At 38.2% G+C, this 19,933-nt stretch overlaps 1 protein-coding gene across 7 annotated transcripts in view; it reads left to right on the top strand.

Moving 5' to 3' along the window:
• The window catches only part of ELMOD1 (ELMO domain containing 1), a 68,129-nt gene that overhangs the window by 16,619 nt on the left and 31,577 nt on the right, over nt 1-19,933 (top strand). For 4 of the 7 annotated variants that reach the window (XM_049110026.1, XM_049110027.1, XM_035717063.2 and 1 more), the window contains 4 exons: nt 8,177-8,276; nt 16,351-16,496; nt 16,635-16,663; nt 17,506-17,603. In XM_049110026.1, the coding sequence (XP_048965983.1) occupies nt 8,260-8,276; nt 16,351-16,496; nt 16,635-16,663; nt 17,506-17,603 (290 nt within the window). In that variant the 5' untranslated portion in view covers nt 8,177-8,259. Of the gene's footprint in view, nt 1-8,176; nt 8,277-11,735; nt 11,869-16,312; nt 16,497-16,634; nt 16,664-17,505; nt 17,604-19,933 lie in introns of those variants that run through there. The other 3 variants (XM_049110029.1, XM_049110028.1, XM_049110030.1) reach the window with 3 other exon arrangements.

The raw sequence follows: 19,933 nt of genomic DNA, 5'->3' as shown, positions 1-19,933 counted from the left end.
TAACAATCATGAATATTTATGCCCCTAATGTGGGAGCTGCCAAGTATATCAATCAATTAATAAAGACATACTTAGATAATAATACACTAACAGTAGGAAACTTTAACACAGCACTTTCTGCAAATGACAGAGCTTCTAAGCACAACATCTCCAAAAAAACAAGAGTGTTAAATGATACACTGGACCAGGTGGATTTCACAGATATATACAGAACTTTGCATCTGAACGCAACTGAATACACATTCTTCTCAAGTGCACATGGAACTTTCTCCAGAATAGACCACATACTGGGTCACAAATCAGGTCTCAACCGATACCAAAAGATTGGGATTGGGGAGCCTGGGTGGCTCAGCAGTTTAGCACCACCTTCGGCCCAGGGCATGATCCTGGAGCCCCGGGATCAAATCCCTCGTCGGGCTCCCTGCATGAAGCCTGCTTCTCCCTCTGCCTGTGTCTCTGCCTCTCTCTTTCTCTCTCTCTCTCTGTGTCTCTCATGAATAAATAAATAAAATCTTAAAAAAAAAAAAAAGATTGGGATTGTCCCTTGCATATTTTCAGGACACAATGCTTGAAACTAGAACTCAATCATAAGAAGAAATTTGGAAGAAACTCAAACACGTGGAGGTTAAAGATCATCCTGCTATAGAGAAGAATTAAAAAGATTCCTGGCAACTAGTGAAAATGAAGATACAACCGTTCAAAATCTTTGGGATACAGCAAAAGCAGTGCTAAGAAGGAAATACATTGCAATACAAGCATCCCTCAAAAAATTGGAAAAAAACTCAAATACACAGGCCCACCAGATTTCGAAGACTGACCTCCTCCTTCTGCTTTGCGGATCAGCTCAGCCAGAGTCCGGTCCCTCACATGGCAGGTGGCTTGCTAGCCACTTCTCATCTACAGCTATCTGTGCCCCTGTCTCTGTTCCCACAGAGACATGCGTGTTTGGGAGCAATTTTGAAGTAATCACATCTTAAAATGATCTTGGCTTCAAATATCTGTAAGATTGGGCCTTTATGGGAATAGTTGCCTTGCTCCTCTGTTTTTCCTTCCCCACTAGATATATAGCTAAGGCTGAAGGAAGGGTGGAAAAAGAGGAGCCTGTATCTGTTACTGTAAGCATCACAAATCTCTCCTTGGCTGATTGAGGGATGTCAATACTGTGATTTCACTGGACTCTAGCACGGCACTAGTAACATACTCTAAGAATATTTGGGGGGAAAGTGGAATTTGCCCCACAGGTTAAAAACATTTACTTGGAGTTTAGTACTTCCATCACGAAATTTTCTCAAATACTTTTAGAAAATATTTAAAGTGGCATAGTATAATAAAGACACAGGATAAATGGAATTGAACCAAATTAGCCATAGGCTTTCTTCTGATGCCCAAAGCAGCTTTCGATCAAATGTATTTTTAGGGGAGAAAATTATGAAAGTTTTATTTCTGGACCCTATGGTTCAATGTATCATTGTTTCCTTCTTTCAAGTGAAATGAAAAGAAAAGCTCAAAGTGAGGAAATTAAATCAGTGGCAAATAATTTTGCTACTGCTGACCTTGACTTTATCATGTGCAGGGTGAAGTTGCAGTTGTGACCCCCTCCCTCAAATGCTAAGCAGACTTTTTTTCACTTCTGCTAAAAAATGTTGCCCAAACCTTGTCTTTTTAATCCAGACCCCAGGGGACAGAGAGTGGAATGTGTCTTCCTCCCTGATTATAATAACACATTTTGAGACTGACCTGTTTGATTTTTTCCTCCTCAGTTGTGTCATAGCATGAAGAGAAAACAACCAATTAGAGAAACCTAAAGGAGAATGGAACTTATTTTGCTTTTCAATGACTTTATGAAAACTCATTCTAGTTAGTACATATTTTCTAAGTAGATGTGGAATATTTTACCAGCCATTGGATATATTTCATGTACAGTAAAAAAAAAAGTATTTTATTTGTAAACTAAAAGGTGTAGTGTATTATGAAAACAAAAACAGGTGGGCTGAAAGCAAACCCAGGGAAAATGCTGATTTGAAGACCCTGTCCCACCAATCAATGATTCAAAGAGTAATTTGGGGAAAATGAAATCACCACACAAACAGCTGGAGCTTGAATTTCATTGGATTCTCCCCCAAGGGAGTGCTAGATTTACACTGAGGGGAAGGGAACTTTCACTATGTGTTATTTCAGCATTCTACAACTAAGGATTCATATGTCCTTGGACATGCGGCCTCAGGAGAGGATATAAAGCCCACCTGTTGGGGCTCTGTTGTGTAACTTCCCATAAAATCTTCTTGTTTGGAAACTTTCCCATCTACAGTGCATTTGCTTCAGGACAGGAAAGAGTTTAATTTTTAGTGGAATAGTAACCCTTATTATGCAAGAGTTCCCTTGCTAGGTCACAGAGGAACACTAAGTTTTCAAGTGCAGATAGATGTACATCTGGGCTTTATCATTAGCTCTGCAGTTTAGTTTTAGTTGAATACATTATTTATTTATTTCACTCTTCTGTCAGTCCAGAATTTTACTTCAGTGGTTTCCAGAGGCAGCACAGGAGAGTGATTCATAACAATGCCTCAGGAGCCAGGCTGCAAGGCTTTGAATCTCAGCTCTGCCAGGAATAGCTGTGTGACCATGGAAGGTTGCTGAACCTCTCTGTGCCTCAATTGTCCCAGCTGTAAAATGGAGATAATTATTATTATTCACTTCATAACAGGATGACTGTTAAGTAAGTTAATATAAACAAATATATCACAGAATATTGCCTGGCACATGGTAAGCACTTTTTAAATTAATCACAAAACTTTAGGCTGAGACTAAATTTGTAAATTGAATTTTAGTTTTTAAATGTGTTCCATACAACTTTTTTTAAAGCTAGAATAATCCCAAATTAGGCAAATTATGAGAGTAGAACACTGTTCACTTTGTAGACTTTTATTTACATATAAACATTATGAGTCCACAAGCATTTGGTTGTTAACAGTTACAATTGTTAGTCAGAATTTAAAGGGCTACATACGATTTTTTTTGTCTCATGCAGGGATTATGATTTTATTGAAAGGATTTCTCTTCCCTCTAGTTGAGTGCTTAATTCATTCCCTGGGATGCTCAATAGACAGAAGGGTTTCTGAGAGGCTGGGTCACCCTGAGGGACTCTACAAAGAGCCGTAGGGGGTTTCTCACTCAAAGGAGTCAGGGCAGGTTCCCTGATGCCAGGTGAGAGAATGAGTTCTCAAAGGAGCAGATCACTCCTGCTGTTCCTTTCTTCCCAGCTGGGAAAAAAAAAAAAAAAAAAAGTACAAAGGGGACATAACCCCACACACAGCAGTGAAGTGTCAACAGATCTGTGGAGATGTTTGATGCATCAAACATAGTCATTTGATCCTTTCCTTTGGAACAGGTCTGGGTAGTGGAGAGGAATCACTGCAGATAAACTGAAAGGATCAGGAAACCCACGATTATGATCATATTCTTTATTTTGGTTAAAAAAAATCTACAAGCTTTTCTTTCTCTTCCAGTGGGGAGATTTTTGTCTTACTGGTACAGTTATGGATTAGTGCATTCCTCTAGAAGGGTGCAGAGTTCATCCCAACAGACCCATCCTGAGCGCCCCCCTCAATGTGCCAGGCGTTGTGTCAGGCCCCACGGCTTCCCTGGTGCCCTAAAGGAAAGAAATAGGAAATGCACCACTTCAGAACAGCAGGAGGTAATTCTGGTGTCCACCTGGTTAAAAACCCCTCTGGAGAGGAGGTCACAGGGAAGAGATGGCACACAGCGCAGTTCCTACATGTCCTTGCATGTTGTGAAGCCGGTGGCATTAGAGTTCATGTCTGACTAAAAAAAAAGTGGTGAACTTTATATAAATAATACCTGAATAGTTCTGAGTTAAACAAAAAGCTAATAGGAGTGTTTTTCAAGTAGTGAGACAGACACAAACAAAGCCAAGTGACTTAATTAATCGAGTTAATCAACAGGCTGGTGTATGAAATACTTGAGAATCTATCAGGGCTACCGTTTTGTTTCAATGCTGTGCAGACCAGAGGCAGCCTCAATTCTCCCTGATGTCTGGCCCTGCCCAGCACCTGAAAAATGATGCTTTGGCTACAAAGGAATAGATTAACTCAGCACCACTCTGGGGAAAAGCAACTCAAAAGACATTTTTGTGAAACCATAGTGGCTCAGAGTATCATACTTTGCACACTAACTATTTCATGTTCCTATCTTTACACAGATGGTCTAGTTAACAGTAACTAGGACATCGACAATTGTGCCTCCTTTGAAACAAAACTAGATTTAAAAAAGTTAGTGGGCAGTAATTTTTGTAACAGAAAACATTTAACGAAGTTACCAGATGGAATACCCAGTGAGTCCTGAGCTAATAGCACTTACACAAGCTTTCCACCCAAAGCCACTTCTGGTGTTTCCTGTTTGGGGGACAGAGAATTAGATAACTAGAACTAATTGTTGTTTTTGTTTCCTGTTTGGGGGACAGCTAATTGGAACTAAGTGTGATTTTCCATCTCCTTACTTTTCCCATCCACTTGGTAATGCCTTCTGAATATCTTCCACTTCTGTTCACTTGTCTCCACCATCACTGTCAATGTCCCAGGTCAGGTCACAATGGGACACAATTTATCTAAAGTCTCCTCAGTGATTCTTCACTTGACAAAATGACTTTTTATTTTAGAAGAGTCTTTAATAAGAATGATAAAATATTAATCCTAACAATGAGTACCAACTCATTTAGTGTATATTGTATACCTGTCACTATGCTAAGCACCTTACTTGCTTTGGTCCATTCAATCCTTAGTACAACCCCACAAGGTAGTTATAATTTTTTCCCCATCTAATAGGGAGAAAACTAAACCCTAGAGAGGTTAAACAACTTGTCTGAAGCCACTTGGCGAGTGGAAGATCCCAGATATGAACTGTCTCTAAAGCTCATGCTCTTAAGCACCATGCACACACTGCCATATTTGCTGAATTTTCCCTTAAATAGTAAAGCTCCCCTGCAGTATTAAACTATGTGATAATACCCAGCAGGATGCTAGCACATAGAATTCAGAAATGTGTTTTGTTTGTTTTGTTTGTTTGGAATGGATAGATTCAGGAACACTTATGTAGAGCACAGGAAGCTCAAGTGTTACAATACCACACTTCTCCCACATCATTATGAAAAGACATTTTTTTAGATAAACCAGTTTTCTAAATAACAAACTAACAATTTAGGATTTTATTGTTATTTTGATAAAATCTTTCTGAAATGCATTTTATTTTTTATTGCCTTAGTAGTACAATTCTAATTTATTACCCTAAGGACAAAGAACTATTTATGAGCAACAAATGTTGTATATACTACTGACTTAGTATTTCCTTCTGGATTGTGGTTTTAATTACCATCTATATGCTGGGGAAGCCCAAATCTTTGTCTCTAGCTGAGATTTCTCTCTTGACTTTCAGATCCATGTATATTCACACTACCACTTGACCCTGCAAGTTCAAAACGCTGCAAAGACCCCCAAATACACGTAGACCCTTAGATCTGCATCTCCAGAATTCCATACCTTACGGGAAGGAAGATCCTACTGTCTACCCATAGGGACAGGCATGGTGTTTGACTCCTCCTTTCCTTCACTAGTTTTCCCTAATCAGTAAATTAACCCAAGTCCTCTTGATTTTACTTTCTAAATATCCATCACACTTATCTCTGTCTATTGTCTTCTCCGGTCACTGGTTATCTCTGCCTGGATTGTTGTAACAACGCTCTAAATGGTGCCCTACCTATAGTTCTCTCACAATCTAACTTACTCTCCATACTACAATCAGAGTATATTTTTACTACCAGAAGTCTGATCATGTCACATCTCAGTTTGAAAACTTGTAGTAGTTCCCCACTGCTTGTGGGACAAGGTTCAGATGTCTTTAATATAGTCTCCTTCTGGGCAGCCCAGGTGGCTCAGCGGTTTAGGGCCACCTTCAGCCCAGAGCCTGATCCTGGAGACCTTGGATCGAGTCCCACGTCAGGCTCCCTGCATGGAGCCTGCTTTTCCCTCTGCCTGTGTCTCTGCCTCTCTCTCTCTGTATCTCTCATGAATGAATAAATATAATCTTAAAAAAATAAAGTTTATTTATTTTTTAGTAATCTCTATATCCAATGTGGGGCTTGAACTTATAACCCCCAAGATCAAAAGTCACATGCTCCTCTGACTTAGCCAGCCAGGCGCCCCCAGATTTCATTAGTTTTTAACCTAATGTCCCTTTGCTGTTTCAGGATCCCATCCAGGATAGCACATTACACTTAATATCTGTGTCTCCTTAGGAATCTTGTGGCCCTGACAGTTCCTCAGACTTCCCTTCTTTGTGATGATCTTGAGAATTAGGAGGAGTACTGATTGGGTATTTTATGGAGTATCAATAAGAATTTATCTGATGTTTTTCTCATTATTTTGGAGGAATAGGTAGACCAAAGAGGTAAAGTGCCTTTCATATCACATCGTATCAAGGGTACAGAGTCTCAATATGACTTGTCATTGTGGTGTTAACCTTGATCACTTAGCTGAGGTAGTATTTGCCAACTTCATCTAGTGCAAAGTTACTAATTTCCCCCCCTTTCCATTTTGTGCTCAAGAAGTCACTATGTCCAGCTTACATTTAAGGGATTAGGTGTTAGACTCCCCCTCCTTGAGGGCAGAGTATCCACATAAACCATTTGGAATTCATTTGTACTAAAGACTTACATATTCCCCCTTATTTATTTATTCAGTCATTTATATCAGTATGCAATCATGGATATTTATTTCCTACTTTGGGCAATAATCCAATACTACTTTATTTATTTTGTTACTTGAATAGTTCCAGCTTTGGCCATTGGGAGCTTTTTTGGTTGGCTCCTGTGTGTATTTGATATATCCTTGACTGTTTGTCTTTCAAGCACTCCCTTACTTTCTGGCACAAGACTCTTCAGGCACACCCTGTATATTCCCTGCCCCAGCCCTAGAATCAGCCATTTCTCCAAGGAACCCTAGGTCCCTTTATTGTCAACCATATTCAGAACCACCATCTGGATGCTGGGTAGGTACTAACACTTTAATACAAGACTGGATTCATTTTTTTAAAGCCATAAAAGCACAAAACATCTTCCCACCATCTACGTCTATTATACATTCTTGCCCCTTTGTTTGGCTTCAGATACATGTTAAGAAATAAAACCAGGAAGTCGAAGGCCAGTTTTCCCCAGGGGTCTTTACTCCAGTCCTCACTCCTTCCCTCACCTCCCAGAAGCAACTGCAATCTTCAGTGGAGGTGTAGACACTCTTTTACTCTTTGTCAAACATTCATGGAAGAGTTACAGAAACATATGTAGTAAGAGAAAAACCTGGCTTTTATTTGGGTTGTTCTGGGTGGCAGTGGTGTCTCAGCTCCTTGCCTCTCTCCCACAGCCTGGGGCCCCACTCGTCTCTTCTCTCGGTTGCCTCCAGCCACTCTCTCTTCTCTAGTCTGTACCCTTCCATCTTGTCCCAACTTGCTGCTTTGCAGGCAGCTTCTGGCAACCTCCTTGTAGGGAGGAGGAAGACCAATAGCCTGTAGATGTTGCAAAAGCAAACTGCAAACTGGAAAATAGAAATTTGTCTATTCTAGACAAATAGAAAACTTCATTGTTTTGTTCAAAGTGCCAAAAAAAATGTTGGAAGAGGGAGCTGCGGGTATAACGTTCATTCATTTGGAGTACTTGGCTCTTTATCATCTAATTTTTAGCTTAAAGATATCAGCAGTGGCTTCTAGCTATTTTTGAGTTGTACTTCTGGAAAGCTGAGGCTGCCAGATCTAAGACCACCAAATATCTAGAAATTATGATAGTTCATTTTATGATTTTTCATTTCTTAACAAATACTGTTCTTCAAAATATAGGAATAATACTCAAGACAGAGAAAAACCTTACTATTGACTAGACTGCTTATGAAAGGAATTATTTCTCCAGCAAGGGACTTACAATGAAAGACTAACTACATTTATAAAGTGAAAGCCTTTGGCTATAATCACCATTCACTGAATTGCAATGCTATGTGAGCAGTTTAGTTGATCATATTCTGGTACATGACATGTTATCTGCTTACTAAAGTAAGCAGTGATCTTGGTTTTGGGATTTCTAGTCCCATTAATAGTAAATATATTAAATTTCTTCCCACAGCTTACACGTACTCTGACAAAGGCAAATTTGGAAGCATTTACTTGAGGACAGTGGCTAACACATAGATAATCACAACAGGCGCAATGAAGCACTTCCTAAGGTAAGTATCTATGGTTCTCTGGTTGAGCCCTCTAAAATGGAGATATTTCCTTTCCAGTTAGGAAAATATTTCTATTCATCATTTGTAATCCTATAACCAGGTCTCTTAGGGGTGCATAAGCATTGTATTCTGGCTAAAAATAATTTGGTCACAAGATTCCTCTGCTACTGCTATACATACTGATGCTAAGAGCCCTTACCGGGAGGAGATGACAAGAGATTCTAAGAGACCACAGGCACAAAAGCATGATGCAGGCATAGTCTGGACAGCCTGGATGCCATGCATCTCTAAAGCCTTAAAGTCAAGGTTTGAGGAATTAGTAGTCAAGGAATCAGTACAATTTATGTAGAATCATTTCCCTGAGAAAAAAGTAATTTTAAATATTCCTTAATTAGTTAATTTTTTAAAGATTTTATTTACTTATTCATGAGAGAGGCAGAGACATAGGCAAAGGGAGAAGCAGGCTCCATTCATGGAGCCTGATGTGGGACTCAATCCCAGGACTCCAGGATCATGCCCTGAGCTGAAGGCAGATTTTCAACCGCTGAGCCACCTAGGCATCCCATAAATATTCCTTAAATTTAGATTTTGGTTGGCTGGCCAATCATACAGGTATTTTCAAACATTCTTTTTTGGTAGTAAAAAATATATATGTTCATATGTATATTCTAAGCTTTTGCTCTTCCTGCTGCCTCGATGCCTCTGAAATCTGCATTAATTGTTGATTCCTTTAAGATTGTGCTGTACAGGGCAACTGGGTGGCTCAGTGACTAAGCGTCTGCCTTTGGCTCAGGTCGAGATCCCAGGGTCCTGGGATCAAGTCCTACATCAGGCTCCCCACAGGGAGCCTGCTTCTCTCTGTGTGTGTCTTATGAATAAATAAATAAACTTAAAAAAAAAAAAAAGATTGTGCTGTACAGAGTAACATATACACTGCTGTGTTTTGTGGTGATTTTGTTTTGTTTTGAAAGCTGTTTGCCTGGACCTATAATCATAATTATTTTTAAGAGCATTTGACTGCCATTCACAATCTGTTAATGAAATTCCCAGAGAAATTTTACATCGTATTAAAATATGACAAAATAGAGTTATTCTGGTCCTGAAAGTTAGAAAATAATACCCACCTTCCAGAATATGGAGTTTCTTTTCCTCAAAATGGCCTACCTCTATTATGCATTCTTACTCCTTGCTCTGGCTGTTTTCTCTAAGCAAATAATTAATGGGCTTCTTTTAGGAGATGATTTAATTCCTTTAGTGTCTGCCATTTAAGATTTTCTTTTCCTCACTGATTTTGGTTACAGCACTGTGTCTGGAACACCTAGATCAGTCTGTGCAGGACTCACTGTGTTTTGGTGGAGCTTTTGGTGTTAGAATTACGAAAACCTTTCAGGAGGTCCCTGTTAAACTGTTTATCGGCTTTAGCTTTTGTTTTACTGTACAGAATATTCCTCAGCCTGTTTATCTCAGCTGTGCAAAAGGACAGTATTTGAAAAATCACTAGGATATCTGCCAGCACAGGACTGACTTGACATGGTTTTGGTTGCCATGGTAATTAACCCATCTATTTACTTACACATTCATGAAAAATTGGTATTTATGAATCCCTCCTGAATGTAAACATGGTCTTTTAGTTGAAGTTTCTAGTGTTAGATGAAGATTAGAGGTCAGCAGCTCCTTCTGACAAAGGGGAGCTGGTAGTGGTGAAATCTGTGGCAAGATTCATATTACTGGGTTCCCTCTTCAGAGTCTTATTTTAGAAAAATTTGAGCAGCCTCTAAACCAGCCATTTTAGGAGAAATAGTATTTGCTTCTGTTTTCTATTAAGCTAAACATCTGCAACACTGTGTTTCATAGAGATTAGAACATTTTTGATTAATTTGTATTTGAGATTTCGAACTGGTCTGGTGAAAATCTACTGCTTAACCTCACACAGGCTAGCCCTAAGACCAGAGCCAGCACATCCCAATCAGTTACATGTTCTGATACAAATTCGTCTCTTTTAACTTGAGACATATTTTATAAATATGACTTGACATTGATTCTTTATATGAAACTGAAGCTGGGGTAACAGATTACATATCAAGAAAGAAACTTAAGGATTTTCATTGACCATTGGTTTTGAAATAAAGCAATTGATGGGGAGAAAGTATTTAACACTATCATGAGATAAAGGCTTCCAATTAGCAAAAATATCTGTAAATTGGTTTTTTAAGTCATTCACATTTGATTAATTTCTAGTCCACTCATTGATTTAGTAAGCACTTACTGCTAATAATTCCACATTTTTAATTTTTATTTTCTCTTTATAACAAAGTAGGGATTAATATCCCCTTGTAGAGAGCAGAGCAAGAAGGCTCAGCAAAGTTACATAACTCATCCAGGAGTACACAGATATCTGAATGCAGGCCTGTCTGACTTCAGAGCTGTTCCTCATCATTTCTGCACCGTGTTACCTCCTCACTGTGTGCCTGTCGTGAGGTGTTGTAGGTGATACAAAAGCCAATATGAGGTGATCTCTGCTCCTAACCTACCACTTGCACACGCATACAAAACTCAGATATAAGAAGGAACGTGATCACTGATGGGTCACAGGCATTTTGTGGCAGGAATTTTCAGAGAAGGCCTCATTGAGATGAGGCTGAGAGAAAGGGAGGCTGGACGTTAATATTTTTAGATAAGGACAGAGGGTGTGGGAAGTGGAGAAGTTGCAGGAGACATAGGCTGAGAAAGGACCATTTGCTGATCTGGTCCTTTCATGAAGAAGCAGGTTGGATACCACAAGCAGCAGGTGGTCTAGGTTTGTTGGCCCTACATAGACCCTTTTCAGCGTGAGTAGAAGACAAGTGGCAAAGATAAACTTGAGGCAGTTCTTGGGGACCTTGCAGACCAGACACAACACAGCCCAGAAGCATGGTAACCTTTTCGGCCAGACCTACAGTGGGACTTAGAGAGAAGGGAGAGTCCGATGAAAACTGAGCCTTGCGACTTGTGTCTAGCCTTTGCTTAGAGCCAGAAATTTAGTCCATCCCCTTCACCTTACAAAGGAGAGGACAGAGACCTAGAGAAGCAACATAGCTTGTCCAAAGTCACACAGCTCATAGTGGCAAGTCCAGGCTAGATGTGAAATCAGGCAGCATTTCCATTCAGCACTAACTTGTCCACTGCTTTTAAAGGGCAGAAGGTATATAGAGTCATGCATTTACTAGGTCAAACCCCTACTGACAAGTTAATTTCCAATTGACTGCCGTGCCCCTAATTAGGAACTCCAATAGAACAACTAAGATTTTTAAAGTATCATTTCAGAAAATGCATAAAATGTTGGAAACATTGACCAGTCTGTTGTTCTTTATGGCCATTTAGATGAAAAGTGTTTTGTTTAGGAAACTGGTTTGAACCAAGAACTGCAATTATTTTGTATGCATCATTCCTCACCAGTAGTGTGCTTCTTATTTATTACAGGATTTCTTCAAGCAAGAATTAACTTTCATTAGCAAATTCATTGAAACTGTTCAAAATAAGCCACTTTTCTCTTATTATCCCCAAAGAAGACGTCAGTCACAATTTAAGATGCTGGAGTAGTGTTGCACTGCAGGTACCCACACCCCCCACCCTGCAGGCAGGGGGCTACATGGTTCTAGGGTGATTCTTCCATTTCAGAGGCCCCATCCCTGCTGAGTAGATCCCTTTAACAAAGCACCACAAAATAGGAGCTCACTTTTATTTGGTGTTAGAGATATGATCCATTTTGAATAATTTACATTGGATGGCTATTCTGGTTCAAGCCAGAGAATGAATGTTAAATAATAGAACTGATCATAATTGCCTTGTGGAAAAACACTGCTGTGAACTCCACCATACACCTTACTCTGCAACATATTAATAAATGGCTGTAATAGAAAATGTTGGAAATAAAACATCCATAAGTAAGTAATTCTTATTATTAAATCAGTTTCTGCCAGTGCTTGTGCAAGGCATTTACAATATGTCCTTCTGGAACACTATCAAAATGCTGTGGTTAAAAAAAAAAACAACAGAAACAAACAAAAATTGCTGTCTATGCATGCAATTATTAAAAACAGGAGATATGATCAGTATTTTCTTCTAGTACTCTTGAGAATGTTAGAGTTGTCCCTACAAATTGTAGATCTTTTCAATAGTGAGTTGAGAATCTTCCATCAGAACTAAGAAAATAAGTCTAGTGTGATGAAGAAAAAAAAGCAAAAGATTCCCCTAATTAAAAGTAAGCCCCTTATTTTGGTGATTTAGTCCATGAGGAAAGGCCAAGCAGATTTATAAAACCCCTGAACATAGAATTCAGCTGGTGGACAGGGGATGGCTGTAAGTCTCATTCTAAAAGTAGGAACTTCCTTCCCTTTTCTCCAAAACCAACTACTGATCAACGTAAAAGCATTTAAAAATCCATTTCTTAATTTCTTCCTTTTCAGAAAAGGATAAACATGCCAAGCACATTTTTAACATTCTCCCAAAATATTTAATCATGTTTATTCTCCTCTGGACCTTCAGCAGTTTTTTCATAAACGTTACAATTTAGGGACTTAAATAGGTCCAAAAACTTAAAAAGTAAGCTCCTGGCAACACCTATTGGTGAACCACAGCCATTCTGAGATGCTCATATGAAGGCTTTGTTGATCTGGTCCTTTCATGAGGAAGCAGGTTGGATATTGTTTTGTCATTAAAACAAGGCCTCCAAAGTAAAGGGTAGAACTGATGTTTCCATCTCTGTACATGCCTTAGGTTTCTGATCTAAATGCAAAATAAATTATATCTGTCAAAACATTGTCTGATCTGATGATCTGGCTTGTAAAAAATTCAAGTACCTAGCAAAGCAAGAAAATATAGTGCCTAGCATAGCGAGCTGGCTTTTTAATGAAATATTTAGGGGTGTTTTGGCCCATTAGGAAAAAAGTTAAAATAATAACCTTAATAATTAATATAATCAGTACAACTGGCCCAGAAATTACAAAAGTAAAGAACCAGTGTGTAAACGTCACTCTGCAATTGAATGGGCATTTCTTGTTCACAGTGTGTGATACTACTGTTTATGTGATTGTGTGAGAGGGATGTCGTACCTATACCTCAGAGAGATGAGCCCAGAGAGATGATGCAGCATCTCTAACCCCTCACCATAGATTTCCACTGGGTTTTTCTGTCTTTGATAGTAGGAACATCCTCAAGGGAATTGAAAAAAACAAAAGATAAAAGCAAACAGAACATACTATCTTTTCTCTTCTTTTATGTAAAGCTGTCTTAATGCAAAACACTTCCACAGGCATTTTCTTCTCTTGCGCAAGGAGGCCAGTGTTAGAAATTACAGATGGGCTAGAAGCTACTACTATACACCTGGATGTTCCCTGCTCCTAAGAGGACACTTCTAGGCCTCAAGCCACATCTTTGTATGGATTTGATGGAGAAGTTGCATGGGGGAAACTTTCTAGTTTAATTTAAGCTATAAAACGGTCTGATGGCTTGCACCCTAAGTAGAGTAAATACGTAAATACTCCTTAAACAATAATCAGAACCCTTTGTCTAGGAACATTTGGTACCACAAGAACCTAATTGTCGTGGTGTCCTGACACATGGACTGCAGAGGCTTCATTTGTGGAGTTGGCTCACATGCTAGATAAACTACATGGGCACCATAAGGACACATCATGGAAAGCTTTTATCCTCAACTTAGTAACAGTAATAAAGCCAATCTATAATATCATTGCCACTGCTCAATCTTTTCTTCTGGCATAGCTATCTACTAGGTGGAAAAATGGAAAAGTTTTCCCAAGAGAGAAAGTTGAAGTTTTGCAAAATTTCTCACCCATCTAATTAAAATGTTCCTCTAGAGGCACCTAGGTGGCTCAGTCAGTGAAGCATCTGCCTTCAGCTCAGGTCATACATAACCCTAGCGTCCTGAGATGGAGCCCTGCATCAGGGGAGTCTGCTTCTATCTCCCCTGATGCCCCCCTCGCCCCTTCCCCAACTTGTGCTCTATCTCAAATTTTTAAAAATAAAAAAAAAAGATGTTCCTCTAAATTTATTTTTAGTTTATCTTTGGGCAGGTGGAGGGGAACGGGGGAATGGATAACCTAAATCTTAATAGATCTTAGGATGTATTTGGCTAAAATAGTTAAATTTCAGATTTCTAAAGATAGTGATTCAATTTTATATATTTCAGCAGAATCTGAGTTTACATTGATATTTTATATGTACTTTTATAAGGGCTTTTGGTGATCATTTTATACATTTTAATTGTTATAACCCTCCTTTTTCTTAAATAAAATGTACTTATTATACAAAAAGGAAAATATACTTAGCCAAAAATGAAAATTGAAAGTACTTATTTTTCCTTTACCCAGAAATACCACTGTTAACATTTTTGTTGTATATTCTGCATCTTTTTCTCTGTGTTCATACATCACCATTAATTTATTTTTATTTACTTACTTTTTTTAGAGAGAGAGAGATAGAGGGGTGGGGAGGGGGATCCACCTAAGAAGAAGGATCATAGGTGTGGAGCCTGAGGTGGGGCAAGATCTCAAGATCCTGGGATCATGACCTGAGATGAAATCAAAAGCTAGACATAACCGACTGAGCCACCCAAGTGCTCCACCATTAAATTTTTTCAAAGAAAAAGAAGATCATATGTGTTTCTTTCTAATTTTTCTTTTTGTTAAGCATATTATGACATTTTCTTATGGTTTTTTTGACATTTTCTTATGTTACTAGCTCTTCTAGAACATAATTTTATTGCCTACAAAGAATTCCATTGTATTATCTTAGTATAGCAGTTTGGTTTCCTCCATTCCTTTACATTTATATGATATAGATCCCATGCCCTTGTACAAATTAGCCTATTAGAATTTTTATTTTAACACAGGCTGTCCAAGCTATTAGAGCCAGAGCAATTAAGCAAAGGAACACACAAAGTGTTGGTTCATATACATAGATGGATCACATCACTAGGGTTATTCGTTAACTACTCTCATTAATCTGAATGATCATGTTAAAGTTGGAGGGAATTACTGAACATCAGTGAAAAATAAACATCTTTTAGAAATGACAACAAAAGGAAGTTATATAAATAATTCTGCCTCCTAGGAATGCACAGTAGGAAAAGAAGATGGGTTGAATATAAGTTCCTGGATGGGAAGTCTTTTCTTCTGTAGCTTGAGTCATTTTGAGACTCTAAACTGTACTGTGATGTGGAAGACACTCACATATTAAAAATGAAAGTCAGCATAAAACACAAATCCCCACATGCTAGAGAAGTTGTAAGTACCTGATTGGCAACTATACATTTCATAGTTTGTTGAGGAATTACTAGAGTGAGATAGAGGGTGCTATAAAGAAAACTTTGTTAGAAGGAGCCAAGAACAAACTTGTCAAGAGATGAAGTTTAATTTAAATGAGAGGATGTTGGAGAACTAAAGGTCAACCCACTTATTCAATGAACTGATGAAGAGGCCTTTGACCAGTCCACGAAGTGGTGCAACTGGGGAGCATAGAAGACACGTGCCACACAACCGCGTCCTCTAGTGCCTAAAAGGAAAGCAGAGAGAAGGAGGGAAAGGATGGGAGCAAGGGAAGAATCAAAATAGAGGGCCCCCCCACAAGGCACTAAGGCAGGGCTGGAAATCGAGCAGAGCTAACTGAGAGGCTGTCTACAGAGGCAGAAGAAGGCTCTATGTTCTTCCCCTCAGCTAAGGGAGAGAGAACTCCTAAAACACAAGGAGGTACCTATTCATTTTTAAAATGTTTTTAGTCAAAGGCAGGAAAAGGATTCCTGAGCCTCACCCTCAGTTTTGGGAATATCCACTCTATTAGCATAGGGCATTCTGGAGTTGCCTGCAGTGATAGTGTGTCCTCACAGACTTTGGGCTTCCTTCCTAGTAATGGGTTCTGTAGATACATCAAGTAGAACATGGTATTAGAAAAATGAAATATGCTTGTAAACCCAGAGTCTAATGGTTGATTTTTTTCTGGGCTCTTCCTGCTGGTGGTGGCTGCTTTCTGCTCTCTTCCAGAGTTCTAGTGGAAGGGTGCTGTCTTTTGTCTTTGACAGAATGTTGTTCCAGGTGTGCCTGTATTTTTACTGTAAATTTTTGTGGCGCTGCCTAAAATTTGTAATGAGAAAACTGACTGGAAGATGTGAATTGCAACGGATCTGCTACAATACCAAGCCTGGGGCTTCTAGAACCATGAAAATCGGTAAGCATGAAACAAAGAAGTGAGCAAAATACAAGCTTGGTGGGATTGTGGATGTTGTGTGTTATATTTGTGTATAGTAATTTTAAACCACTTATAAAGGATAATTTTTAATGACGTTTTTAATTGTCATTTTTATAGAAACATCACTGAGGGATTCAAAAAGTAAGGTAAGTAAAATTGTTTTTATGTTTTTAAGCAACTATTCACTTGGATGCCTACCTCCATCATCAAAAAGTAAACACTAAGAAACAAAAATATATCAATGGGTATGCAAATTGAGAAGAGTTGTTTGCCCATCACAAGCCACCCCACTTTTGACATGAGAGTAGCCACAAATGTGAATTTCTAGGCAGATTTATGATACACTTATGACTTTATTGTTGAATTAATCCTTTTTTATATTTTCCAAATCATGGAATAAATATTCTTTGAAAATAAGAACAATGTTAACTCTCTGGCATTTCTTAAATATCCAGATCATTTAACTTTATACTCAAGATTTCCCAAGAAAATCAGAGAAGCCACTATGCTAGCTGTTATAGCATACTGTTAAGCATCCACATAAGAGACAAAATCTGGGTTGGTTCTTTTTTCAAGATTCTTGAACATTATTATTTAATTTGGGCATTTTTATGACTACATCCTCCATGTCCTTCACTCAGTCATAGGCATACTATCTGTTAACAATGGAAACCATGTATATTGGATAAGAAAAATAAAATAATATTTCAACCTAAGTAGCTTGAGAAAGATGAAAATACTAAAAAAAACTTCTGTATTTCTGTTTTATGTTAATTATCTTAATCAGGAAAATTGCACTGTCCCCCTCCATTGTAAAAATGTCTCAGTTACTAGAATTCAAATACAAAATCAATTTTTGCTTTTAGTTTAGTATTAGTTTAGTGTCATTGAGGAGTTCTAAGCAAATACCCAAGACCCCCTTATGAACAGATCCCGCTCAAGTCACTGCCACTTGTGACAAGGGAACTGATTGGCATGTGTCTTCCAGCTGCTGCAGACCTCAGTGACTGCTCACCCTGACGCCATTGAGAAAACCATAGAGGACATCATGGAACTGAAACAAATTAACCCTGACATAAATCCACAGTAAGAGTGTATTTCTGCTGTTGTAAACACAGAACACATGGCATGTGCTTAGTACTTCTATAGTGCTGAGCTGGCTGGCATGCTCTCCCACTCTCCCTGCCACCATCATCTGCAATGTTTCTGACTTTCAGATGAAGAAAAAAGAAAAAAGGTACCTTTTTCATATTTGTAAATAGCAGCAGCTCTCTACTTCTGTTATGATTTACCCTTTGCTTCTGAGCTGCAGTGAATGTAGGAAATCTGATGGATGCCCTGATATCAGAAGAGGAAATAAAGGGCACCCATTTTATGAACAATCATGCCACACAATGCCTGTTTTACATTAACAGTAAATGTTCATGTTGTAAATGTGCCCAAGCTGATTCTGCTCCATCAAAAATATCCCCTCAGTTTATGACAGGCTGATAATCTTGGAGACGGTTCCTACATGCTTGTCAAGAAGACTGGCATGTGTGGGAGGGAAGGATGGTTTTTATACAAAGACTTCAGAACTTTGTAATTTAGTCCTCTCATCTTGGAAATATTAAAATGCACTTGGCAACGTACATGACTTTTAAAATTAGCTTTATATTTCCCATTGGGTACAGGAGTTTTTCAGTAAAATTTTGGGTTAAGGATGTTGGGTAGAATAAATTCTGCAGGCAGATATATTTAGAGACAGTTTAGGTAGGTAACAATCAAACTGTCTTTTAGATGTTCATAGGCAAGAACTTCACGTTATGGCTGAGAAAGGCTTTTAATTGCCAAAGATGGGGAACTGTAGTTAAAGGGACTTTCCGAGTGTGCTTTGTATAGGTCTGCCTCTTGGAGAGATTCTGGGTACTAGCTAATTGGGGTTCAGCACAAAACCCCATTTCCACATGGTCTCCATAGCATTCTTCTGCAGACACTTCAGCTAATTAGCTATCTTTTCCTTATTCAGTCATTAAGGGTGATTTAATTTATAGCAAATGTCTTTTTGAAACCCCTGATATATATTTTATTTCTTTGGGAAGATAATTAGAAGGCAATTCATTTTAAATTAAGTTGAACCAAAAATTTAAGACTGCAGTTGGGCATGAGGGATATATTAGACCCACAATCATATTTGGATATTGGATTTGATTTAATAGTAAATCTTTTCAGTCTTTTCCATGAAAGTCCTATGTTTCATTCAGGATCATTTAGTTGCCATCTATGCTTTTGATTTCCTTTGGGGAAAAAACTCTTAGAGGCAGTAGATTGCATTTTTACATCTCAATATGGATTTCAGTCCTTTTTTCCTAGACTGACATGACAAAATATAATTTTTTTAAATAGTTTTCTGGAAAAAAACAGTAAATAGAGAAGACTGGAGGAAATATGTTATAATTTATCAAGCCATTTCTACTGTTAACCATACATTGTGTTTTTTTTTAATTCCAGTGTAGTTAACATACAATGTTATATTAGTTTCAAGTGTACGGTATAGTGACTCAACGCTTCCCTACATCACCCGGTGCCCATCATGACAGGTGCTCCACCCCCTCCCTTCTGGTGATCTCAGAATCTGGTAGTTCAGAGTCTGTTTCTTGGTTTGTTTCTTTTTTTCTGCTTTGTTTTTGTTTTATTTCTTAGATTCATATGAGCGAAATCATATGGTATCTGTCTTTCTCTGACTTATTTCACTTATTTCACTTAGTATGGTACTCTCTAGATCTATCCATGTTCTTGCAAAAAAACAAGATTTTATTCTTTTTTATGACTAATATTCCATTTTGTGTGTTTGTGTGTGTGTGTGTATATATATATATATACCTTTTGTGTGTTTGTGTGTGTGCGTGTGTGTATATATATATATGTATATATATATACACACACACGCACACACATCTCACATGTTATTTATCCATTCACCTATCTCCATTCACCTGTCAATGGACATTTGGACTACTTCCTTAAGTAACCACATTTTGTTTTACATTTTTTTCAAGCACTGCTAATGCACTTGAGAAATTACTACAGTAAAAATAGGGGGAAATCGAATTGGCTCCTCTTGTTCCCTCCTATATTCTCTTGCTCTTTTCCTCAAAATTAACTCTCTTCTCAGTTCTACATTGATTCTCTGGGTGACCAGTGCCACTCTGCCCTTTTCCTAAATTTAAATCTCTCCTTTGATTTTGTGGTGCTATGGTAACAGATAAATATAAGGGCCATTTAATTGAACATTCAGTTTTATTTAAGTTTAGTATTTGGGTTATCTGACCTTATGCTCAATATGTGGAATAGGTATACAATCCTAAAATGTATAATTCTCTATTGCTCCCAACATTAGACTTAACCTCTAAACATCTCATTTTCTCCTTCAAAAA

This window comes from Canis lupus, chromosome 5 (assembly GCF_003254725.2).
Source record: "Canis lupus dingo isolate Sandy chromosome 5, ASM325472v2, whole genome shotgun sequence".
Classification (NCBI taxonomy): Eukaryota; Metazoa; Chordata; class Mammalia; order Carnivora; family Canidae; genus Canis; species Canis lupus.
The sequence above is the reverse complement of the archived record's forward strand: the minus strand, read 5'-3'. Positions and strand labels throughout refer to the sequence as shown.